At 45.6% G+C, this 26,261-nt stretch overlaps 1 protein-coding gene across 1 annotated transcript in view; it reads left to right on the top strand.

Moving 5' to 3' along the window:
* FAM178B (family with sequence similarity 178 member B) overlaps positions 1–26,029 on the top strand; it is a 1,611,694-nt gene extending 1,585,665 nt beyond the window's left edge. The window contains exon 15 of the mRNA XM_069620260.1: positions 25,456–26,029. Coding sequence (XP_069476361.1) covers positions 25,456–25,725 — 270 coding nt within the window. The 3' untranslated portion in view covers positions 25,726–26,029. The remainder of the gene's footprint in view (positions 1–25,455) is intronic.
* The last annotated feature ends 232 nt before the right edge of the window (positions 26,030–26,261 follow it).

Genomic DNA, 26,261 nt, shown 5'->3' on the forward strand with positions numbered 1-26,261 from the left:
AAAAGATGTGCAATTCTAACCTGTGATTAACAGCTAACTCATAACCTCCTAGTCCAGCTGGCACCAACTCACTTCTACAATAACACCTGCCACCAGCCTTCCTAACTCCAGACAACGAGCATCACATAAATTAAGCACTTGCTAAACTCTTCTACTCTACCACTGACCCCGGGCACATCACCCTACCCCGAAACGAAACCCCACGCAGGTGAAAAGCTACAGCTTGGTGAACACCAACACACAGCAGAAACACATACCACACATACAACTCACAGCCACATAAAGGCAACAAGAATAGATAATCTTGTAGCAAATGTTGCTCAGTTCCCACTTGCAGACCTACAAACCCACCTTTTTCCTTGCAGACAAGCATTCACACTATGTATAATTCTGTATTTTGCTCAGTCTCCCTCACAGACACCTCTAAGTGCAAAACCTCAAAGAAAGCTAGCAATGTTTGCTAGCACTGTAGCAGAAAGTGCCCTTGCATTAAAAGTGACCTGGCAGTCTAACACAGACTGGGTTGGCATTGTAACACAATCTAACATAAACTGACCTCGTTTTGTAAAACAAAATTGAACTTGCAGTGTGACACAAACTAAGCTAACATTGCAACCGAACGTAAATAGCATAGTAACACAAACTGAGCTGGAGATGTGTCCGAACCTGAGCTCGTACTGTAACACACAAATAGTGCCGCTGTAACAAAACCCCACGCTTACATAGTAACACAAACCGAGACAGCACTGTAATACAAACTAAGCTATAATTGATACACAACTGGCCTAGCATTCTAACACGAAAATAACACAGTATTGCAACACATAAAGCTATAATTGTAACACAAACTGAGCTAGCATTGTGGCACTAACTGAGTTGGAATTGTAACACACAATAGAGCAAGCATTGCAACAAAAACCTTGACTTGCCCCTTAACACAAATAAATGCCAGCACTGTAAAAAGCTATCATTGTAACAGGGAGCTCCTAACATTGTAACGCAGCATGAGCGAGAATTCTAATACACACTGAGCTAACATTGTAACCTAGATTGAACAATCATGCAGCTAGAAACTACCCAGAACTCTAATGCAAACTGGGCTACCATTGTAACACAAACGGGTATAGTATTGTACTACAAAAATGGGCATGAAGACTAAAACAAATTGAAATGTTAGCTCAAAGTGTTTTAGTCTTCAACACAAACAAAGCTACCATGTGAACAAAAACCGAATTAACATGTTAACATAAACTGTGCTAGAGGTATAAGAAAACAATCTTGTATTGTGCAGAAAACAGGTCTTGTGGCATTGTAGCAAAGCCCCAAGCTAACTTTGTAACACTGAGCCAGCATTGTAACACAAACTATGTTAGCATTGTTAAACAAACGGCCAAGCATTCTAACACAAAACGTCCAGAATTGTAAGACATACAGACAGAAGTGTAGCACACACGGGGTTAGCATTGTAACACAAAACCATGTTAGCATTGTATCAAAAACCTTAGTTTGCACTGTAAAACATACCAAGGCAACATTGTAGCACAGAATAAGCTATTATTGTAGCACAACATTCCTAGCATCTCAACACAAAATGGGGCAGATTTTTAACACAAAATAAACTAGCATTGTAACATAGATGAATCTATCATGTAACAGAAAATATGGGACTGTAACACAAACTGAACTAATACAAGAACATTTTAACATAAACAGAGCCAAAATAATGACACAAACTGATCTGTCAGCTAAAGGATAAGCATACAACAGGGTGGCTTGGGATTCCTGTGGGTTTTGGTAGAAAAAAATGAATTTCAATGAGAGCTCTCTATAGTTACTATAACAACAACCCTAAGCAAATGTCTTGGTGAATGCTAAAATTCAAGCTTTTTCTGGTTATGAGATGTGGCTACTGGATCACACAATTATAAAGCCACAAGCATTTGGATGTCATATTAGGGACAGCTTGGGAAGGTGACTTACTCATGATAGGAAGGCAAAGCAGAGATGTTATAGATCTCCTTCAAGAGAGGATTGCATACCTGACCAAATCGTTCACTGCCGCTCAGTGGGATGAGTTTCGTAGAGAGATGATAAAATATTCGAGAAGAAAGCCCGGCCCCCTCGAAGGAAAAGAAGGAAAGCCATGCCCCAGTCGCTCTGCATAAAGATGACAAAGGGAAGTCGAAGGCTAAATCCTGTGCGCCCTCAAGCCCAGGATGCAAGCCAGATTCTCAACAGGAGCTATCAAGGCATCAAATGGTGAGAAATGGTTGAGGACTTAGACAAGTCGAGATTCCAGCCATTCGAAGGTAAAATTGAAGAAAGAACAGTCATCAACTTCATCAATAACGGGGTCTACACCATTGATGCCTTCGGAGCCATCGACGCCTGTGTTGAAAACATCGACGATACAGTCAAAAACTTCGATGTCATTGATCTCGAAACTGTTGTCGATGACAGTGTTAAAGCCATCAAAGCTACCTTTGGCACAGGAAAAAAATCTTTAAACCTTTGCCGAAGAAGGATTTCTTTAAGTCATTAACCTCAATTTATGAGGATCATGAGGCTTCTGATGCCGATACTCCTCCTTTTGGCTTACAATATGGTACTCCAAACGTCCCATATGCCTTAATATCAGAGACCCCAAAATTCAAGATTTATATGACAATCTTCAGGCAGCCAGTGGTGTGGATACATCACCTGAGTTGGAGTTTGGAAAACCAGACCCTTCTGATCATGCTGATGCCTCATATAGGCAGTTAATGAGTAAAGTAGTTCAATTTCTAGGATGGAGCAGGCCTGCTCCTCCTTTTGAGCAAGATGGTTTAAAAGACATACTTGACCAAGGTCCACAGAGAGATCCCATCTTGCTATTTCATATTGCTCTGCACAAAAGGATTAAATCAAATGAGAAACTCCAGAAACTATTCCTGCAGTTAACAGAAACCTCTCCAGGAAGCATACCAACAGTGACTCTGAATTTTTTTACCAAACATCCTACACCAGACAGTTTGGTAGACCAAGCGGCAAAATCCACTAAACAGTCGGAATACCCTACTATTCCGCCAGGCAGGGACGACAAGCATGTAGACGCTTGGGCGTGGAAAATGTTCACAGCAGGGAGCATGGCCTTAAAGTCTGCATGTGCCTCTTGTGTTTTGTCAAAGTTCATGTTCACCCTGTGGGATTGCATGTCACTGGCGGCTGACCACATTCTTGAAGGGGAGGAAAGATACAACTTTCTGGCTATCATTAAAGATGGAAAAGAGGAAATGTGGGAGTGCCTACAGTCAGGTCTAGATACTGCAGACAGCATTAGCAGATCCATGGCGACAAGTACCGTGCTACGCAGATTTGTGTGGTTGAGAAAGTCAGGGTTTGCACTGCATGTGCAATCCAGGCTTTTCAATATGGCTTTTGACGTTTCCCGGCTGTTCGGCAGCAAGGCTGACAAAAGCCTGGAGAAGCTGCAGACCTCTAGAGCGGCAGCAAAGTCCCTCAGCACCGCAATCAGACAGCCTCAACATGCTTATCCTAGTACATGGGTGCACAACATATGGCCCGCGGGCCAGTTGCGGCCCGCCATGCCGTTTTGTCCGGCCTGCCAGCAACAAAGACTTTCCTAATGGAGGGCGGCCCGCAAGCAGCATCGGCCGCCCTCCATTAGGAAAGTCTTTGTTGTCTTCCGGGCCGGACAAAACACTGGCCCTCATTGGTTCAGTGCACACGAACCACGCAGCTCCCACGTAGTGAGTGTGTGCCTCACCAATGGAGTGCCAGCACTACAGCTGGCGTGGCCAGTAAGGCTTGATGCCGGAAGGCATTTCAGCCTTGCTTGCCACGCCAGCCGTAGTGCCAGAAGCCTCGCCAGCGTTCCAGCACGTCTGGGTAACTACATGGTGGGGGGGAGGGGCTGTATGTTTGTGTGTGTGTGTGTGTGTCTGTCTGTCTCGGGTCCGTCCTGACTGTGTTTTTTGTTTTTGTATGTATGTTGAGATGCGGCGGTGGGGGGGGGGTGTGTCGGGTGTGTTTGGATTTGTATGTCTGCAGTGTATGTTGAGATGCGGGTGTGGCGGGTGTGTCGGGTCTGCTTGAATGTGGTTGTGTGCAAGTGCAGTGTGTGTTGAGATGCGGAGGGGGTGTGTGTGTCGGGTCTGCCTGAATGTGCTTGAGTGCAAGTTCAGTATATGTTGAGATGCGGGGGTGGGGTGTGTGTCGGCTCTGCTTGAATGTGTTTGTGTGCAAGTTCAGTGTATGTTGAGATGCGGGGGTGGGGTGTGTGTCGGGTCTGCTTGAATGTGTTTGTGTGCAAGTGCAGTGTGTGTTGAGATTGGAGGGGGTGTGGGGGTTGGGTCTGCCTGAATGTGTTTGTGTGCAAGTTCAGTGTATGTTGAGATGCGGGGGTGGGGTGTGTGTCGGGTCTGCTTGAATGTGTTGGTGTGCAAGTGCAATGTGTGTTGAGATGCGGGGGTGGGGTGTGTGTCGGGTCTGCCTGAATGTGTTTGTGTGCAAGTGAAGTGTATGTTGAGATGCTGGGGGGGGGGGGTTGGAGGGGTCGGGTCTGCCTGAATGTTTGTTGTTGTTGTGTGCATGTTCAGTGTATGTTGAGATGTGGGGGTGGGGGGTCCGGGTCTGTATGCGTGCATGCTTGTGAGTTTGTATGGTGAGTTGGGGGTGGGGTCTGCATGGGTGCATGGTGTATGCTTGTGAGTTTGTGTGCTGAGTTGGGGGTGGGGGGGTTCGGGTCTGTATGGGTGCATGGTGTATGCTTGTGGGTTTGTGTGCTGAGTTGGGGGTGGGGTGTTCGGGTCTGTATGGGTGCATGGTGTATGCTTGTGGGTTTGTGTGCTGAGTTGGGGGTGGGGGGTTCAGGTCTGTATGGGTGCATGGTGTATGCTTGTGGGTTTGTGTGCTGAGTTGGGGGTGGGGGGGTTCGGGTCTGTATGGGTGCATGGTGTATTCTTGTGGGTTTGTGTACTGAGTTGGGGGTGGGGGGTTCGGGTCTGTATGGGTGTATGGTGTATGCTTGTGGGTTTGTGTGCTGAGTTGGGGGTGGGGGTTCGGGTCTGTATGGGTGCATGGTGTATGCTTGTGGGTTTGTTTGCTGAGTTGGGGGTGGGGGGTTCCGGGTCTGTATGGGTGCATGGTGTATGATTGTGGGTTTGTGTGCTGAGTTCGGGGTGGGGGTTCGGGTCTGTATGGGTGCATGGCGTATGCTTGTGGGTTTGTGTGCTGAGTTGGGGGTGGGGGGTCTGGGTCTGTATGGGTGCATGGTGTATGCTTGTGAGTTTGTGTGCTGAGTTGGGGGTGGGGGGTATGGGTCTGTATGGGTGCATGGTGTATGCTTGTTAGTTTGTATGCAGGGGTGGGGGGGGTGGGGTCTGTATGAGTATGTATGCATGGTGCATGCTTGGTGGCATGGGGCATAGTGTTTGCTTGAGGGGTGGGTGTCTTGGGGCATAGTGTTTGCATGAGGGGTGGGTTTCTTGGGGCATAGTGTTTGCATGAGGGGTGGGTGTCATGGGGCATAGTGTTTGCATGAGGGGTGGGTGTCTTGGGGCATAATGTTTGCATGAGCGGTGGGTGTCATGGGGCATAGTGTTTGCTTGAGGGGTGGGTGTCTTGGGGCATAGTGTTTGCTTAAGGGGTGGGTGTCTTGGGGCATAGTGTTTGCATGAGGGGTGGGTGTCATGGGGCATAGTGTTTGGTTGGGGAGTGGGGACCATGGGACATAGTGTTTGCATGAGGGGTGGGGTTCTTGGGGCCTAGTGTTTGCATGAGGGGTGGGGGCCATGGGGCATAGTGTTTGGTTGAGGAGTGGGGGCCATGGGGCATAGTGTTTGCTTGAGGGGTGGGGGCTATGGGGCATAGTGTTTAATAAAAATTAGGGGTTGAAAAAGCCTCCTGCCACGCCACGCCCCACCGCGCCTACCGCCCCACCCACATTTACTTTTCGGCCCACTATAGCCATCATGTAGGGTACTTTCGGCCCGCTGTCAAAATCAGTTATGCACCCCTGCTCTAGTACATCATCTTGGCCCCTTCGTTTCTGCTCCTCAGTTGGAAGAACGAGAAGACATGCTAGTCATAGAGGCCAAAAAAGATACCCTTGTGTTGGCTAAGGGAGAGGTCCTAAGTCCACAATAGCAATGGCTACTTTGCCCTCAGCCACTGCTTCAGCTGCCTCAAAACCTCTCTGAGGCCTTAACCCACAAGACCCCAGTGGGAGGCAGACTCTCACAGCATCTGAAAGGATGGCAGGGCATTACTTCAGATGCATGGGTATTGGAAACTGTAGCCCAGGGTTACTGTCTTCCCTTTCTAAAAAGGCCTCAGGATCATCCACCGGGAACAACTCATACAAAATTCCAGATCCACTCCTTGTGCAGGAAATTTTGAGCCTGCTAGAGAAAGGTGCTATAGAACCGGTACCTGTAGTGGAGAGGAACATGAGTTGGTACTCTCCTTATTTTCTAATCCCCAAGAAGGATGGAGGATTGAGACTGATGGTGGACTTAAGAAACCTGATCAAATTCCTCAGGAAGGACAAGTACAAGATGGTTACCCTCTCTCAGATCCTTCAGGCACTCCAACTCATAGACTGGATGTTGTATTTGGACCTTCAGGATGCTTACTTTCATGTGCCTATTCATTACAAGCACAGAAAGTACCTGAGGTTTGCAGCTAGCGGCTCTCAGTTTCAATTTTTGAGTTCTGCCTTTTGGGCTGATCTCCGCTTGAGAGACTTCACAAAGTTAATGGCGGCGGTGGCAGTGAGGGTCAGGAGAGGGGGGGATTCATGTCTACCCCAACCTAGCCAATTGGCTGATCATGGCACATTCACCCAAACAAGTCCTGGAACATCTCAGCATCACCTGCCACTCTCTCCACAGATTGGGGTTTTCCCTCAATTACAAGAAGACCCACATGATACCATCTCAAAGACTCCAATTCATCAGGTTAGTCCTGGATACAACCTTGGGAAAAGCCTTGCCAACCGAGGTGAGGACTCAGCACATTCTGCAGATGGTCATCAAATTCCAAAGTGCCCAGCGTCTTCTGGCCTTTTACTTTTTGAGGTTGCTCGGCCACATAGAATCCTAAATTTTTCTAATGCCAGAGGCTCGTCTGATAATGGGATCGCTTCAATGGGCTCTCAGGACACAGTGGTCTCAATTCTCGGGTAAGATGTCAGCCCTACTTCAGGTTCCAAACAGAGTCACACAGGATCTCCTGTGGTGGACCTGCCAGGACAAAATTGTGAAGGGAGAACCTTTTTGGCAACTGTGGCTGGAGATAATTGTAGTGACTGACGCCTCACTCAAGGGGTGTGGAGCCCACACAAACGGTCTGACAATCAGCAGTCATTGGTATCCATCAAGCCAAACTAAACATCAACCTTTTGGAGCTGAGGGCAATCAGACTCGCGCAGAAGGCCTTTCTGCCCTCTATACAAGGAAAGAATGTCCTGATAATGGCAGACAACACAGTGACCATGTACTACCTCAACAAGAGAGAAGGTGTATAATCAATACCACTGTGCAGAGAGGCAATGCAGCTCTGGTTCTCAGCAATTCAAGAAGGAATCTCCCTATCGGCAGTTCACCTAGCCGGGGAGAGAACACGGTGCTGGACACTCTGAGCAGGCAGAGCACAGTCTCCCATGAGTGGGGACTAGCTCAAGAGGTCCTTCAAGAGATCTTCACCCTTTGGGGAACCCCTCAAATGGATCTGTTTGTGACCAGTGTCAACCGAAAGTGCAAACTGCTCTGCTCCAGGGAATTTCCCCCAAGAGGAGGACTAGGAGACGCGTTCATAGTGGACTGGGATTTTCCACTCCTGTACGTGTTTCCCCCTATCCCTGTCATTCCTCAAGTGATCACGAGGTTGAGGAAGTTCAAGAAACCCATGATCCTAATTGCACCGGATATGGCCAGGAGGATGTGGTGCCCGGACCTTCTGGACATGTCCATCTGCCCTCCAATGTGTCTTCCATAAAGAGGGGAGCTTCTCTGCGAGAGGAGGGTTCTGTTCTCCACCCAGAGGTCAAGACACTCAACCTTCGTGCATGGTTTCTGAGAGATTGAGATATAAGAATTGGGACCTCCCGGATGATGTAATGGTGATTTTGCTTTCGGCCAGAAGGCCAGCAACAAAATCCTTGTACCGCTGCCATTGGAACAAATTCAGCAGCTTGTGCAGGGATAAGGATGTGGATCCTGTTCAATGTGATACACCTATGGTGTTATCATTTTTGTTGCACTTAGCAAATCTGGGTCTTCAGAGTGGAACCATTACGGGTTATTTGGCAGCGCTTTCAATTATTAAGCACTCATGGGAAGAAACCTCATACTTTAAAATTTCATGATTCATACAATTTCTTAAGGGACTCACTAATGTATTTCCACCTACTAATTATCAGGTCCCTGTATGGGATTTAAATCTTGTACTAAAATGTCTAAGATGCATTCCATTTGAACCTATGCATTCATGTTCATTAAGACTGCTAACATTAAGAACCATTTTGCTGGCTGCAATAACATCAGCCTGCAGGGTGAGCGTGTTGCAGGCACTTTCTTGTAAACCTCCATTCAATATATTCTATCAGAACTAAGTGGTTCTTTAAGGGAAACCTTCTTTTCTGCCAAAGATAGTCTCTGACTTCCATTTATCTCAAAGAATCGTTTTACCAACTTTTTACCCGCCTCCTCATCCTGGAAAGGAGGAGAGGTTGCATAGACTGGGCTCAAGAACGGCTCTCGGTTTCTATATCTCACAAATGTCTAATATTCGCCAAGATGATGAATTTTTTTATTGGTTATAGAGGTCATAAATTAGGTTTGGCAGTAACAAAACAAACCCTATCCAGGTGGATTATTGTGGCGTTTGGGGAATGTTATAGACACGCTGGTAAAGATCCTCCGGGGGGTCTGAGGGCCCATTCTACAAAGGCCATAGCAACATCTTCTGCTCTACAGAAAGGGGTGCCAATTATGGACATCAGTGTGGCAGGCACGTGGTCTATCTTCCATACTTTTGTACAACATTATTTTCTGGGCTCAACTTCCACGCAGTCCTTAATTCGGTCCATGATAACTTTTAAGGACAGGTATAAATTCGTACTCCCGCCTCCAAGACTAATACTGCTTTGGGAGTCTATCAAAAGATGACGTATACGTGGGAGGACACAATCCATTCAAAGAACAAGTTACTTACCCCTGGTAACGTTCTTTCAACTGGGTGTTCCTCCCACATATTCCTCATTGCCCCTCCTATCCTACCCCACAGTAGAATTTACATGTTTTTGCACTTTACACTCTTTTAGAGTCTACTACGGTTGAATACTGTTGCTAGTAATTCCTCTAAAAAGGGGGAAAAAAGCACTGAAGCCAATGGGCGAGGCGCGTGCTACATATACTGGTGATGATGTTGACCATCAGACGGAGGCCCTCGAGAGACATTGAATCGACGGGACCAGCACACAGCATGCTCTGTGAAGGACATTTTCTTTCCTGGAGCAGCTGAAGCTGGAAAGGAAATATCAAAAGATGAGGAATACGTGGGAGGAACAACCAATCGAAAGAACGTAACCAGGGTAAGTAACCTGTTCTTCTAATGATTTCTTCCTCTCACAGATTCCTTATCTTAGACATATCCCCCTTCTCTCCTAATTTCCAGTATTACACAGATGACATGCAGCTCTCCTTCAAGCTTCCCTCCTCTGCCTCCTCCTCTTCCTCTCTCATTCCTGACTGCCTGTCTGCATTTCAGGCATGGTGCAATGCTAACGATCTCTGCCTTAATGCCAGTAAGACAGAGATCCTTCTCATTGGGACCCCTGCTCCCTCTTTCTCTCCACACTCTGGCCAACCTCCATGGGCCCCCTCCATTCACTCTCCAGTGAGGCAAAAAAACCTTGGTGTCATCTTTGACTCCCCTCTCTCCTTCTTTCCTCACATGACGGACCTTGCCAAGAAGGCCCACTTTCACTTGCACCTCTTAAGAGGCATTCTCCATTTTAAGCTCCAACTCTCTGCAGATCAGAGAGTTGGAGCTTCCCAAGCAGAGAGTGGGGGGTAGATATCTCTCCTCTGCAGGTGCATCCCCCTGGAATGGCCAGATCTCCTTAAGTTCCGGAAGCTTCTCAAGACCTTCCTTTTCTCTTCCGCCTTTCCTCCCCCATCCCCTTCAAATGTCCCTGTCTGTCTCTTGACTGACTGCTGGTTCCTTCAGAGTCTTATAGGGCACCAGGCCCCTCAATGGAGTCTACCCCTGCACATGCTCTCCCTTGACCCCCTTACCCTTACCAGCACTTGCCCTTCTGTGCCCCTCCCCCTGCAATCGCCTGGCTGGGCCTGCACCCTTGTAGCTCTTCCAGCCTTTTACCTCGCACTTGCTCGTGGACCTTCCTTCCCCTGCACTCTCTGCTTCCCCTGGCTCTGTCCACCAGGCCCCCCGGCACTCATTTTATCCCAGGTGCTTCCATCCTGACCAGAACTTCCTCCCCTCCCCCTGCACTTCTCTTACTGCATTTGCACGATCAGAATGTCATAAAGCCTAGTAGGATCATCTTTTGTTTTTGTCCTCCCTGTTCCCCCATTCTCTTATCTTGTTGCACCTCGAAACACATTGTGTATAGGTGCATTATAAATACCCTATAGAATAAATTAAAAAATAAACACCAGCTGATCTCCTGAAGCATTTTCAGCCACGAAAGGGTGCAATGCAGCTCTGCAAAAGCTCTACTTGGCATTATTGACTTCCAGGCCTCTGGGCATGACGTCATTAACTGCAGGTGTAAAATGGCCATGTCAGATCCCCATAGAGTATCTCTTTGTTACCTGGGACCAGAGCACTACACGGATGACAGTAGTTCCTTCAGTCAATGAATCCAAATGTCCTCTGGGAATGGGTTGCTAAATTGTTCACTGCCCTTTACATCCACAGTCTTGGATTCCTTCTAAGTTCTTGGCCATCGAGCGCTCTTCCAATAGACCTCGAGAAACCAAAGTAATAGAAATGATTGAGCAGGCAACCTTCTGTACTGTGGTCTCCATCCACGCCCCCCAAGTATGATGTTTCCTTCCACGCTTTACCCCATTTAATACAAGATCTCTTAACTTATAGCTGCTCTCTCATGTTTCTCACAACACATCAAGTCACTGCCCCCGGGTCCAGTTCCAGCAGCACAGGCAAACAGTAGGAACATCTTGTCCTGGCTTTCTGTCAATTTGACATCACTGTCAATTTTGACGGTCATAACATTGAAGGTGATGCCAAATGTTTATGCCACTCCTCTAATGTGATCGCTGCCACCAAATGCCCCTACATTTCAATATTTTTTGCCATTTATTGTAGCCCAGGTATTTGCACCTGCATTGGTGAGATCCCGATGCCTAAATCACAAACTATTGATACTGGTATACCTATCAGTGACCCTGTAACAATAGGAGAGGAGGTAGAAGAAGAAAGGTGTTCTCTTTCCAAAGGCAAGTCCTCAAACAATGAGTACATGGACCTACTCCGTTTACCAGTGCTAGAGCCCCATCCATCGAGACTGCCTGGCATACCAAAACCGAAACACCAATCATGAAAAATTTGGTATTTCTAGTAGACTTCTTCCCCCACAGATTCCTCATCCTACATATATCCTACAGCACCAGCTTATCTTCGGAAACCTTTTTAGACATCAGGGGGTGCAACGCAACTCTGCATTGCTGGCTTCCATGACCCCGGACAGGCTGTCATTGGCAGTAAATATAGAGCCAGCTCTGCCCCATGACCTCATTTCTTTTTTTTCCACATGCGCAACGTTGTTATCAGAATGCCATCTCTTACTGTGTCATGCCCAGTGCCCTGACGCCCTGGCTCTAAGCCTTTTAAGGTGTGCGGGGGCAAGATGTACATGTCAGATCTTCAGGGATTGTGCCTCTGGTAGACTGGGGGCCAGTCAAGGCAGCTAGGAGGATGGCAGGGTGTCAACGATGTACACAGAATGATATTTGACCAGCAGAGAAGGAGCCTTGTGCAAGGACAATGCCCAGGACCAGCCAGTATGGCCAAACCAGGGTCATCACAGCAGCAGCCCATCTTCACCAGCAATCTTCCAGGAAATCACCTACCTAGCGGAGGAATACACAAGCTCCCCCACTGATAATACATTCACTCTACACTCAGGGGCTGTCCTAGGCCAAGCCATAAAATCATGTAGCAGCACACCAAGGTTTTGCCAACAGGCCAGCCAACCTGGCCCAAAAACCGACAGACACACTGGTCCACCCAAACAGGATGTAAATTGGAGGGTTTGTAGACTTTAAACCAGTCAATACCAGGGTGCAGGGGTAGGCTCAGGGTAAGCCCTGTGTCATCTGGTCCACACAAACGACAGGATGGACACGTATAAAATGATCGGATGAAGGACTTAACAACATTCATGCAATATAAATGCATCGTGTTGCTCTGCAGTAAAACGTGTTACATGTAGCGCACTTTCAGGGTGAGAGAATCATGCAGGGCCCAAAATGGTGTGCTTATAAAGCACCCTTGCATTGCTAACTATATGTGCTATGAAGGGCAGAACTCCAGAAAAAGTGTTGCAGTGGCAAGGGAGTTCTCTCTGGCCACAAATGAAAAGTTACCAAAAGATGTCGGCAACATATTTAGGGGTCCCAGAAAATTACAAAGCCAGAACCACAAAATTAAATTCTACCCTACTACTTTTTTTCCCCGAATTGCGATTTCTTTGGAAATAATATTTTACAGTATTCCTTAATCACTGTTCCAGTCACCAATCTTCTGAAAACAGAAATTAAGTATTTTTGGACTGAGTTAAGTGGAACAAGCCTTTCAAAACGAACATGTTAACAAGCACACCCATTCTGTGCCAGCCTGTAACTGCACTGCCATTTATAGTGTCAATTGATGCCTTGTAGAGGGTGATTGGAGCAATCTGACAAAAAGGAACACCCTGTAGCCTTTTTCTCCAGAAAACGAAACAACAATGAAATCTATAATTTATTTCGAGAATCACTATTTGCATCATGTCATCCTGTGAAAATTAAAACCGACCATCGAAACCTACAGAGTTGTTGAAACAATTTGTCTGCTGCAACAGTAGTCAATCTTGATGGACTTATTTGTTTGCTACGACTGTTTTGTAATATAAATACTGGGAATATCTAACAGCATCGCCATGGTTTATCTCGACCCCTCCCTAATTTTTGCCTAGAGAACAGTTCCTCAACAATCACTATCTTTCTACAATGTGTACAACAGCGTGTTAAGGGTCTTTAGGTGTATGTTCCTGAATGAGGTACTGTTAGTCATTCCGTCATGCACACCAGACTCTATGTGGTAGACATGGCAGGATTCCCCGGGCCTAACTCGCCTGAGGTAGAATAGGGATGTCACAGGTAAAGTACACTCTTTTCATGCATACCAAATGAGAGAATGTCCGCACACTAAATGTTTATGAGAATATAAATTGTATATGAGAAAAGACAATTTTTTTTTTTTTTTTTTTTTTTTTTTTTTTTTTAATTAACCTGTTAGGGTTTTTTACAAAACTGTGTTGTGGCGAACTGTGTTTGTGCTACTTGTGGAAGTTGGAAGTTGACCCAGGACTCACGACACCACTCTCGAATTTCCTTGAAGGTCTCTTACTGAGGTTGCAGGCGATGAGCCAATGTCGCTAGCTTTTACCAGAGCTACTTCGAGAAATTTAGCTGCCGCTCTGGACCATCTAGTGGAGTCGCCTGCAATTAGACGGAACCATATTGTCTCTTCGTCGAGTGTAAAAGGGCACGTGATGAGTGGTGTCAAATAAGCCCTTCTTTCCTGCCCCAGTCCAGCACATGAAGTGAGTAGATGACGAACAGATTCTATTTGATCAACTAGGCCGCAGACCCGGCAATAAGAATAATTAGCCAGCGCTCTTTTGGCCAAAATTTCTCTCGTGTGCAGAAGATTCAGGCGGGCCCGCAGGAGAATTTTCCTCAACTTTTTTTCGGGAAATTTTTCACAATATAATAGGTAAATAAACAGTTTGAGAACACTTTTCAGAGTTCAATAAAAGAGTATTTCATAAAAAGAAAAAAAGGAAAAATGCAATTGCGGGTAAACAGAACACTTTCCTATCTAGGCCAGAGTGTTTCAAGAGATCAAGGGAGACGAGTAGTGTGGATATGGGTCCGTCTTTGTCTTTCTTGGGAAAGTGTTTCCTTCAGAAAAGTGTCCCACAGAAAGGTTTTGGAGTTCGAGTTGAGTGAGACCCACAGAAGGCCCTCGATGATAAAGAGAAGTTGCAGGGATGAAGAAGCAAATGAAGAAAGAGCTCACCAGCAGTGGTGAAGAGTCAGAAGAGCAATACTCTGGGACTGAAAAAGCAGTTCTGCAGCAAGCAGTTGGCAGTTTCCAGAGGCGAGCACTGTGCATGTTGTTTGGTGACCACCTTAAGTTCCAGCGACAACACACTGGTGCAGGAGGGATCCCAGCAAAACAAAAGAGGTGATGGATGGAAGGATTAGAATCAATCTTAACCTCTAGCATTGCTCTGGGAAACCTTCCAGGCCACCATTCTTCACCTGCCAAGCCATCACAAAATGGGAAAAGACCATATGCAAATCAGGCTTGGTCCCACCCCAAAAGTGGCAGTCCAGCCCGAACGGCTAGGTCACATCCCTTCTGTACGAGACCGCTAGCATCCCCAAACATGTTTCGGCCTTGTTGGGCATCATCAGTGAGGAGTAGCTTGGGTATGTAGGCTCAGCAGGCACTGGACCCACATATGGGATCCCAACACCCTTGGGAAGGATGATTACTCATGATTTGGTGATTCCCTGGTCGAGGTTGGCAGCCAGAGGAGCAGAAAAGCAGGTAAACTGTGAATGGCGGTAGTCATTGGTGCAAGCTTCCCACATCATCCTTGGGACGGGATTCAGCTTCTACAGATGTGGTCAGCTTCAGAAGACCACAAGAAAGAATGAATATCCAAGAAAGGCTTTTGATGTCACGCTAGAGAGGATCCAGCCATGGAAGAAGGCCCAGTAGGCAAGTTTGGTGGTATGTTGCAGGATCATATACAGCAGATTAATGGATTAGCGAATCGCGCTGGACTAACATGCTTTTACTAGTCCATAATCATTTATTAATTGACGTCATCCATTCAATGCTGAGTTGTCACAATGCTGTATTTTTTCAAGATCAAGAAGCACATAGCAGCTTCAAGCCCGCAGCGTCATCAGTGGCGCAACCATTAGCGTTTCTACCCCACTGAGTCAGTTTACTCATATAGAGCAGAGGCCCCTGAAGCGTCCATGATCGTAACTCCTTCAACCGCTGGTCACAGGTTCCAAATTAGACTTTGGAATGTGGAACCTGTGACTAGAGCCGAGCCACAAATCATCCCCCTCCTTACACTAAATGCATGCAAACAATAGCGATAAAAAAATAATGCATACATTACCTGAGAACTATATACAACACACGGTTGAACTGAATGGAACTGATACATACTAAGCAATAGAATATAAGATATCCTGCACAAGAATTATATACAACACACAGTTGAACTGAATGGAACTGAACAATGCTAAGCAATAGAATAGAACTGAAAAATAATAAGCAGCCTATGTGAAATGTAAATTAGACATACATGCACTTCATCATGTAGTCCTTAGTCCAAACTGATGCCTCCCTCCCCCTTGGCACCACCAGATGATTCTCCACCCACACCCTTTTTAACCTTTCTTTCCAGAGTGATTTCTCTCAACATTTCCCTCAAGACCTCACTCCTGTTCACTTCATTAATTTCTCTGGACACCCTTCAGCTTACCATCCCATAGCCTAGTACTATTTCACTTATATCTCTTCCTTGTACTGCACTCTCTAAGGGGATGTCCACTTTTCCATCTAACCACTCTGTTGAAATTACAAATCACCCCAGCTTCAACTCGTACTGCATTCGTAAATACTTCAGTTAACCCCAGTGAGTCTGAGAATTTGTATAATCCCTTTTGCACTGTTTGACCCTTCTTTATTTTCACCCACTCACCTGGTTAGAATTTCAACCAGTCTAACTTCATTTTTGCTTCAGAGCATTTAGCTTGTCTTTCCAGGCGGTGCTTTGCCAAGTCAATACTATTGCCTCTTTCCCCCTATTTACGCATGCTGGTTTGAGCTTAGTGTTAGGTTCCCTACCTGTCTTGAGGCGGGAAGGAGACATGCCTGTCAACTTGTTAGGAGATATTCTATTACTCCAAAACCTCTCCTCAATGGGCTCAGTGACCTCTAAATAATTCCCCAAGGCTTGTTCAGTAGTCTCAATCATAACACGGTTAAATCTCTCTACTAAGCCATTTGCCTCAGGATGGTAACTTTGCTGATAGCTTCCATTGTATTGCTACTTTCTTGAAGTCTCCCTCAACTGCTCCCCTTTAAACTGAGAACATTGTCACTTATCAAGCTCTCCCAGTATCCCTCTTTCCCGAAAACTTGATGGATTCATTTATCACTTCATACATGCTCACATTGTTAATAAAAATTAATCTGAAGCCACTTAGGGTAATAATCAATCATGACTAGAAGAAACCTTTGGTTTCATTACTCCACAACTTTTATCCAAATTCTGGCATAGCCAGCAATTTCACACCACCCTTTCTATTGCAACATGCATGCTCTGCCACCAATACTTTTCTCTAACTCTCTGTTTGGTTCCTGTTATCCCATGATCTTCATGAGCCAAAGCAATACAATTCTCTCTCATGGCTTCAGGTGGTATCCATTGTTGCCCATGCACCAGTATTTCCCCTTCTAATAACAACTCGACCTTGACTTCCCACAATGATGCTAACTCTTGGCAAAGGTTCCCCTTCTTCGACCACCCCTCTATGGTATAACCTACCAACTGCTGCAACAACCTGTAATTTGAAGCTTAACCTAGCCAACCGTGGCGTCGCCTTGCTCATCCCTTCACCGCTAATAGATGAACCAATGGTTTGTCATGCTTGAAAATCATGTAAGAGTACCCCACAAGTAACAACAGAAGTAGTAGACCCCCACACACAAGCTAACAATTCCTTTGCAATATCTGAAATTGTGGACTCACAAAATCCTCCCTTTACCCTCAATTATTTGTGAGATGACCTCAGACTTCTTCCACTAGCATCAAAGATCAAGTTGACTGCCTTGCCAATTACAAACCTCCCCAAATGTGGCACATTGCAAATCCCTTCCTTTATTTCCTTCATGGCCTCTTCACATTCTTCACTCCATACAAATGTAACCTCCTTCTTCAATAACATTCTTATAGGTTGTGTCATACTCGCAACATTCCTGGTAAATCTGTTGTAGTACTCGGCTAGCTAGGAAATTACCATAACTCCTCCGTGTCCGAGGGCGTAGGTAAGTTTCTCATTTCTGTCATGACATCATGCTTGGGTTTGTAACCCTTACCACATATTATATGACCTAGAGACTCAACTTCTTCGCTGAACTTAAATATTCTAGCCTCAATCCATAAACCTTTTTCTCTCAGCCTGCATGCTGCATGGTGCCATTTTAATCTCTCCCCTTCCAGTACACCAATATGTCATCCTGGTATACAATTGCCCCAGGCAGTCCCTTTTACACGTGCACCATGATTCTTAGGAATACCGTGACTGATGATGTGAGACCAAATGGCATTCTGCTGTATCTGTACAATCCAAATGGCGTGATGAGCACTGTGAGGTCTCTGTAGTCTTCTGTCAGCGTAACTTGATGGTAATCCGCTGACAAATCTAACATTGTTACACATAAGCTCCTTGCAGACTATTTAGCATGTCTGAAATGATAGGCAAGGAATACCTATCCACTATTATATTTCTGCTCAAATCTCTCAAATCCATACAAATTCAGAGCTTTCCATTTTTCTTCACAGCCATCACAATGGGGTTGACCCACTCTGATGCTTCGATCTCTCTATCGCACTTACCTTCTCCAATCTGTCCAAATATCCTTCCACCTTCTCTCTGAGTGCAAATGGCACAGTTCTAGATTTGCAAACTGATGGTATTGCCTCTGGTTTCAAGTTGATCTTATAAGCAGAACTCTCTAGAGATCCTATGCCTGGTTTGAAGATTGCTGGGAATACTTTTGCTCAGTTTTCTTTTTAATTTGTAAACTTAATACTGGTTCATCCCAATACGAATCCAGTTTAATTTCCAGCACCGTCTGATCCCTCTAACCAAGGACCTCAACTTCTTCCTCGCCACATATATATGTATATCCGCCTTCCGGCTATTGAATTGGATCATTGATTTGAACCATCACAAAATGTCTGTCCTTGAACCTTCAAGTCCACCCAGATTTCTTATATCCGACTTGTTCACACACAGTCCCCAGGTTTGCAACTTTTTCCATTAGCTTGCAGTTATTTTTGTGCATGGAGAATAGCTGTCTACCATCATCCTCACTTCCCAATTTTCTTTGATCACTTTATGACTTTTTGTGCTCTTGACCATCACTACTCTCTCTTCATCAGAGTTGCTTTCTTCCTTCACTCCTGTAGCTTTCTTCTTACTTCTGCACACAAGTGCAAAATGCCCACTCATATTGTAGACAGCACACTGTTGATTTATTGCAGGACAATTCTTCGGATGACAAAATGAACCACTCGGCCACAGCTTTAACATCTATTGTTATCGGTTTCTGCTTCATCCTCATGTGTCCATGCCATTGCTTCCTACGTTTTCTCACAATGTCCCTGGGTTTTTCTCTCACTTGTTTGCCCTTTCCAGTAAAGTTGTCAGTTTTCTTTTTGATCATGTTTTTTCTGAGTCTAGTCCTCCGCCTACCTCATGCCTTCCACTTTCTCTTCAATTGCCTGCTACTTCTTGGTACACTTCTAAATTCAACCAGGGCACGCTAATAGGCACACTTCTAAATTCAACTTTGCACAGAGCGGATATTAGGCAACCAAATTCAATTTTGCCTAGAGAGGATATTAGGCACACTTCTAAATTCAACTCTGCACAGAGCGGATATCAGGCAACCCAATTCAACTCTGCACAGAGCGGATATTAGGCAACGCAATTCAACTCTGCACAGAGAAGATATCAGGCACACTTCTAAATTCAACCAGGGAGTGTTATTTGGCACACTTATAAATTCAGGCAAGGTTTGTTGCTAGGCACACTTCTAAATTCAAGCAAGGCACGCTATTAGGCACACTTCTAAATTCAACTTTGTACAGAGATGATATCAGGCACACTTCTAAATTCAGTTTTGCACAGAGAGGATATTAGGCGCACTTCTAAATTCAACCAAGGCACGCTAATAGGCACACTTCTAAATTCAGCTTTGCACAGAGAGGATATTAGGCACACTTCTAAATTCAACCAGGGCACGTTAATAGACACACTTCTAAATTCAACTTTGCACAGAGAGGATATTAGGCACACTTCTAAATTCAACCAAGGCATGCTAATAGGCACACTTCTAAATTCAACTTTGCACAGAGAGGATATTAGGCAATTAAATTAAATTTTGCACAGAGATGATATTAGGCACACTTCTAACTTCAACCGAGGCACGCTATTAGGCACACTTCTAGATTCAACCAAGGCACACTATTAGGCATACTACTAAGTTCAACTTTGCACTGAGAGGATAATTAGGCACATTTCTAAATTTAACCAGGGCACGCTATTAGGCACACTTCTAGATTCAAGCAAGGCACGCTAATAGGCACACTTCTAAATTCAACTTTACACAGAGAGGATATTAGGCAATTAAATTCAATTTTGCACAGAGATGATATTAGGCATACTTCTAAATTCAACTAGGGTATGCTAATAGGCACACTTCTAAATTCAACCAGGGCACGCTATTAGGTACACTTCCAGATTCAACCTTGCAAAGAGGGGATATTACGCACACTTCTATATTCAACCAGGGCATGCTATTAGGCACCCTTCTAAATTCAGCTTTGCACAGAGAAGGTATTAGGCATACTTGTGCTTTACCTTCCACCACCTATAACCTTCTTCCTTCTGATGCTTACCTTTTGGTATCATCTCCTGTTCTTATCTTCAAAATCCTGCATTCCAAACTCCTCAAACTTCTTTCTTCTTCTTCTTCTTGAGTTTCTCCAACCTTCTCCTGTATACCGTCCTCCTCATTTACTCCTCTATTGTGTTGTTCCCTCACCTCTTCATGTACTTCAATCTCTTTCTGTATTCCAACCTCCTCTTGCACTCCAAGGCCCTGCTATATTCACCCTTCGTGATGTTCTTTAACCTCCTTCTGTGCACCAATCTCCCCTTGTATTCCAATCTCATCCTCCTGCACCCCAACTTGCTCCATCCATGCTTCTTTCAAAACCCCACACACTGCTGACCTGAGCCATTTTTATAGACTACTAGCAAAAAGTGCCCGTTCTCTGAAGGGCTTCTGTGTACAGACATGATAACACTCTCATCAATTGTTGAAAATCAATGATCCTGTAGATCCCTGTTCCGCTTTGCATATCGGTTGATGTGCTTTGCACTCTGGAGTAAACTGCACTGAGAATGGGTGTGTGTGGGTGGCTGACTTACCATGGAGCAGAAGGTGGGGGGAGGTGAGAATTGGTATGCTGCTGAATACTGGGACCTACATTTCTCTCTCACCACCTGTTGCCTCACCCTGGTGTGGCACAGTTTGTTGTGGTGCATTGTGGTGCAAATGTCCCAGAAACCGTGCATTGCAAGGTTGAGGACTGGTCCTTCTATGACCACATTGATGTTTCGACGATTTCAGGGGACAGTGTCATGTGCAAAGGTGCTGAAATCTGGGGAAAGGGGTGAGGTGTCCAAATGTCATGTAGCCAGTAATGTGCGGAGGGTCCTAACAGGTAACTATGCACAGTTTGGTGCAGATTGGTGAAACAGTGTGGAATTCTATAAGGAGCAACATTTCGCCAAGCCACAAACCCACAAACAAATGTTTACTTTAGCTGAAATCCTGGGAACGGGGCGAGGTGCCAAATGTGTAGCCAGTATTGTCCGGAGGTTTCTACCAGGTAACTATGCCAAATTTGGTGCAGATTGGTGAAATGGTGTTGAATTGTAGAAGGAATTCGGTTCTCCAAGCCACAAACCCCCACATTTTCACTTTTATAAATATGGGTCACACATGTCCGCATGTCTGGATCGGGCAAGATCATAACATGGTCCCCTTGAAAGGCTAAAGTTCAGAGTTGATGGTAGTCTTTTCAAAGGGACCATAGCATTAGGGGACATGATTATTGTAGGCCTCCATAATATTAAAGGGGCCCATGCCAAAGTTCCATACATTGAATAGGGTGTTGCTGTTAGAGGAGTGCTGCTTCTGACTATCCTCTGAAATCCTATGACATCCCTGGATCCATCGTCCACTTACTCAGAGTGGCCCCCTTGGTCATCCCACTAAATGTCCCCCGATTTAGGCAAGGGCTTTGTCATCATACCATATAAGTAGAGTTATACTATTCCAGACTAACAAGAAATCGGACTTGGGTGATTTCAATTTTCTCTGCAGCATCTGTTCACAAGGAATAATCTTCTCCATCATGTGTAGCTGATAGTGCGTTCTCTACGCGATTGTGTTGATTTTGGGATGCATGAGCTGTGGTTATCAAACATGATTCCCAGGCTCTTCTTTTTTTGATCCGGTTTCGGAGATATTTCCCAATGTACTGCCATTTGAATGGTAGTATTCTAGGCTCATAAGTGCTGGAGCAGGGAATCTCTGTTTAAATGGCATGGAGAGTGAGCTGGTTATCTATGGTCCAGTCAAGGATTCTTTGGAACAAAGATGCAATGAGCGCATTGCCTGATTCTTTAGTTGCAATGGCCAGTAGGAATCATCTTAATAGTGCTGCCGTATCCCAAAAAGTACCATTTAAGCCCGTGGGGTGGCCCCGAGCAGCCCTTCACACCTTAAGGAACACCCAATGTTTTGGCTTTAAAATCATCTATGGTGTGCTTGGATTTAGGTCTTGCAGACACCACATGCAAAGACATGGACAGAGAGCATCTCGAGACCGTGCCAGAGTACGGCCAGTTGGGAGTGACCTCTGAAGTCATGCTTACACAGCCTCGCTGATTCCAGAACCACTGGCCCTAACATGATCCAGAGAGATATTGTTCAAAATATTCGACTGTAGGTAAACAGAGTACCATTAAGTAACTCTTCTTTTGCGCACCGTTATATTGTGTACGGTTTCGTCAATGGTATCTTTGCATGTAGGTTTCATGCATAGTGCTTAACGCTGCCTTCGGGTCACTTCAAGCACTGTAGGACAAGAGGGGAAAACGAGGGACACAGGAAATCTGGGAGAAGGAACGATGGGGAAGGGTCAGATGTAAGATTGGGAAAGAAATCAGGGGACTGACAGTGAAAAGAAAGAACGTCCAAAAGTGAATTTGAGTTTAGTTTAGTTTATTATTTGTAGAGCGCACCTAACCCTGAGGTATCTGCGCGCTTAAGTCATAGGAAAGTTGGTACAGTTACAAGTGCAGTTGATTGTAGATTGAAATATGAGGACCAGGTTACAGAATGGTCAATGTGGCAGCAGCATGGCATGTGACAGGGCATAAAGACCAGGTTACAGAATGGTCAGTATGACAAATAAAATGGCAAATGTTTACAAACAGTAGTACTTAGCTCACCAAGAAGGGAACTAGGATACAGAAGTCCCAGCCAGGCAGTTCTCTCCCCCCTCCTCCTACTCCAAAAGCGTATGCTGATGGGCTCTCTCTGTCCCCTGGCTCTCTCTGTGATAGATGTACTTACTCAGGAGCCTGGAGCTATAGTGCCAAGTGCAGGCCGCTTGTTATTCTAGGCTGACTGGCTTCTAGGAGGACAAGGGCATAGGGGATGCTCCGCCCTACCAAGGATGCTAAGAATAAGGCTGGGACCTTCCCCTAGCTCATCGCGTCCAAGACTAGGATGCAGATCTTTCCGAGGCTTTGCTATAGGCTACTTGGGGAGTGGGGGGTGAAAGTAAGCATCCCCAAAAATACAATACAAAACTCCCCAATGAGAGTCAATAACCGACACACCCCAGGAGGGAATGGGACCAGGACCAAGTGCGGGTGAATATAAAAGGTAAAGTTTATCCAAAACCAAAATAGGGCAAGCAGGCGACTCTGCAAACTCTGAGAGCGCTCTGCCAAACATCAGAAAACATCTAAGTTTTGTTACAAAACCACGTCACCTATGACGTGTGAACTAGGGGTTACATGAATCGATGAGATTGGGCAATGGGGAGTAGACAGTATGGAATATGTAGGGTCGAAGCTTCAGGATTGGTGAGGCTCCATGTGGTGTCACAGTGATGTTTGTAGGTCAGCTGGACTCGTAGGGGTGGATCGCAGGGTCAGGCAATGTCCATTTGATACATCTCGACTGTACTAACATTTGCCCTTGTGGCCACGCATGCTCATTCAGTGTTGACTATAATTCATAATGCCCTGTAAATCCTACAAGTCGTTATATTAAAATCACAGGAGAAATGACACATAACTGTAGGTGTTCGTATTTCATCATCATAAAAATACTATAGAATAAATGGACTGCTTCATGGTTTCAGGTGGCTTATCAGGGGACACATTTCTGGGGTACCTCTATCACTCTGCTACGTTAGATCTAGTGGGGGGCATCTTTATAGTGTGTTAGTACAAGAGTAAATATACTGCCACCATGGTCAGTCAGGGTTGCGGTGAGCTGGGATACTACCTGTTCAGAGGGCACATAGCCGGTACATCAAAAAGGTGGTGGGATGAGAGGCTTGTTGTCCATATTTCGTTAACCAGAGTCTGGGGGTGCGGAGCATGTTTATGGTGGCATCGTGCGTAAGGGGGTTTGGGGGGAGGGTGGATACTTGGTGCAGGCTCAGCGGAAGGATGAGAGGTTACAATTGTAGCATCACATCGTCAGTGAAACAAGGGCCTTTATCTGTCAGACCGGCCTGACGGGGAGGACGGTGGGGGCTGATTGCGCGGCGCTGCAGGAGAAGGGAGAGCGGGCCCTGTGGCATCTAGCCGGTCTACTTTTCAGGGTTACATACGAATCATTAGAATTCAAGGTAGAATTAGGCCAGTGTGGTTGCAGGTACATCGAATAATATGCTCACTATGATCATAATATAGGTTACACATTTAAGTTTATCATGAGCATCATGTTACAAAATAAATTCTATCTACAACAGCCTTGTGGTTTTACCGTTTTGCATTATATACATTTAGAACCGTATGCGAGTTGAACATGTTTGTGAACATACATATATTTGAAAAGCCAGTGAGCATTTGGATCGTGTACCTTGCATTATATCGAACAAGTAAATTAACATATCATACATTAGTGTGAGTGTTTTGCAAAGAACAAGATTCGTTCAACAGTATGGGGCCTAGACATATAACCAGGAGCTTTATGCGCAGTAAAATAGGTAAAGATCTTCTTGTTTCGTTTCCTAGAATCAGCCCCTTCATACATACCTACAGGAGGGGATTTATAACCTTTACAGAGGGTTTAGCAGTGTGGGTGAAACAGAGTGGCACACAGGCGTAGGGTCGGTATATGTTACTTCAAACGGAGAGCAAGGTTGGGAGGTTATCCACAGTGTATGTCATGGATGTGGGGTCTGCAAGGGGATGGGTCATGTTTGTGGAGATTAATTGTTTTCCTCAAACCCAAGCCTTTGCCCGATCATTCATAGGTCAGCGATGAACTGCGGAAGGTGAAAGATACAGTGTTTGTCATGTAGCTTGTTCGCGCCTAGTCTCCCGTGGGAATGGGTCTGCTGGAAGACGTGCAGAGGGGAGGAGGGTGAGCGAGGTGACTGGTTCATTGTGCACAATCTCGAGGGGAGAGCTGCAGCTCTGCATGCGCCCTTTGTCCATGGGGCCTCTGGTACCATGTACAAAATGGAGTCTGGTTGTGGTACAAAATGGAGTCTGGGATCAGCCTTCTGGCCTAGGTATGCATCCATATGAGTCGTCCCGCAGCCATCCTGCATCCGTGGCCACAGGTGAAAGGGTGGCTGGTGCACGAATCATAATCTGCAAGTGGGTTGGAATGAAGGGGAGTGGGTCTTGAAGACATTTCCTCCCATACAGGGGCCACACCATAGAGGCTACACTGAAGAGAGGGATGTGCTCCACGAGTGCTGTTGTCATGGGCACAGTGGGCACAGTGTTTGTACAAGTGGTGGTCAGCAAATAGATTTACTACGCCTAACACATCTATCTGAAGGGCAGGCCGCCACAGTATGCGTAGAGAGAAGAGGAAGGTGGCTGGCTTTAAAAGAGATACACTACACGTAGTCCTATAGCACCCAGGTGATCATTATTTGGAGGTTCAGGGGAAACATTTCTAAAGTATTAAAACATTACCAATTATATTTTGTCTGGACATGATGCAATTAACTGCCCCCTACTGTCCTTCTCCCACCAGGAGCTGTACCCGTGTGCCTGTGCTACTCCGTGGCCTGCTTCAGAACCCTCAGTAGATGGTACCATGAGCCGGATGAGTGAGGAGGAGGAAGAGTCTGAGGCGCCGCGCCTGAAAAGGGTGGTTGACACCCAGGCCAGGGTGTTGCACCACAGACAGGCCACTGACGCCTTGACATCCCTCCAGGAAAAGGACATTGTAGAGACGAATAGCGAGCCCAGCATCGAGGCACAGACCTGTGCAGTTTGTGAGAGCAAAGACCCAAAGATGTGATAAACAGTCTTCTGCCACTGCAAAAGCCGCCGGGTCGTATGCCTAAAAGTCAGCAACCAGCCACAACTGTTAAAGCTCTTTTTCTAGGGAAACACTTGAAATCTTTTTGGGATGCATTGAAATTGTGAACTTTGTGTACTCTTTCGTTTTGGGAAAATAAGACCTTCTGAAGCCTTTATCAGGTCACTCATCTGTGCCTATACACTTTCTCTTTAAAAAAAAAAATAGTTTCTCACCCAAAGCATAACGTTCTTTCTGCTTCATTCTGTATGTAGGTAAGTCAATGCTATTTCATTAAATAGTTTCTGTTTAACGTTTGAAGAAGTATGTTGAGTAATTAGCAAGTACTTGGCGACCCAGCTACACGTTGTTGATTCCAAGCCGATGTTCCCCCTGTCTAAGAGCCTTGGCAGAAGAATTGGGCAGACAGCCAATATGATGGATAGCTGGGGAACACGGTGAGTGCCCCCAAGTGCAGAAAGGCACAACTTCTTAATTTATGTCCTTGGTCAACCTGGGAGACTTAGTCCAGTTGT

The sequence above is a fragment of the Ambystoma mexicanum genome, chromosome 10 (assembly GCF_040938575.1).
Source record: "Ambystoma mexicanum isolate Mex_15411 chromosome 10, UKY_AmexF1_1, whole genome shotgun sequence".
Taxonomy (NCBI): Eukaryota; Metazoa; Chordata; class Amphibia; order Caudata; family Ambystomatidae; genus Ambystoma; species Ambystoma mexicanum.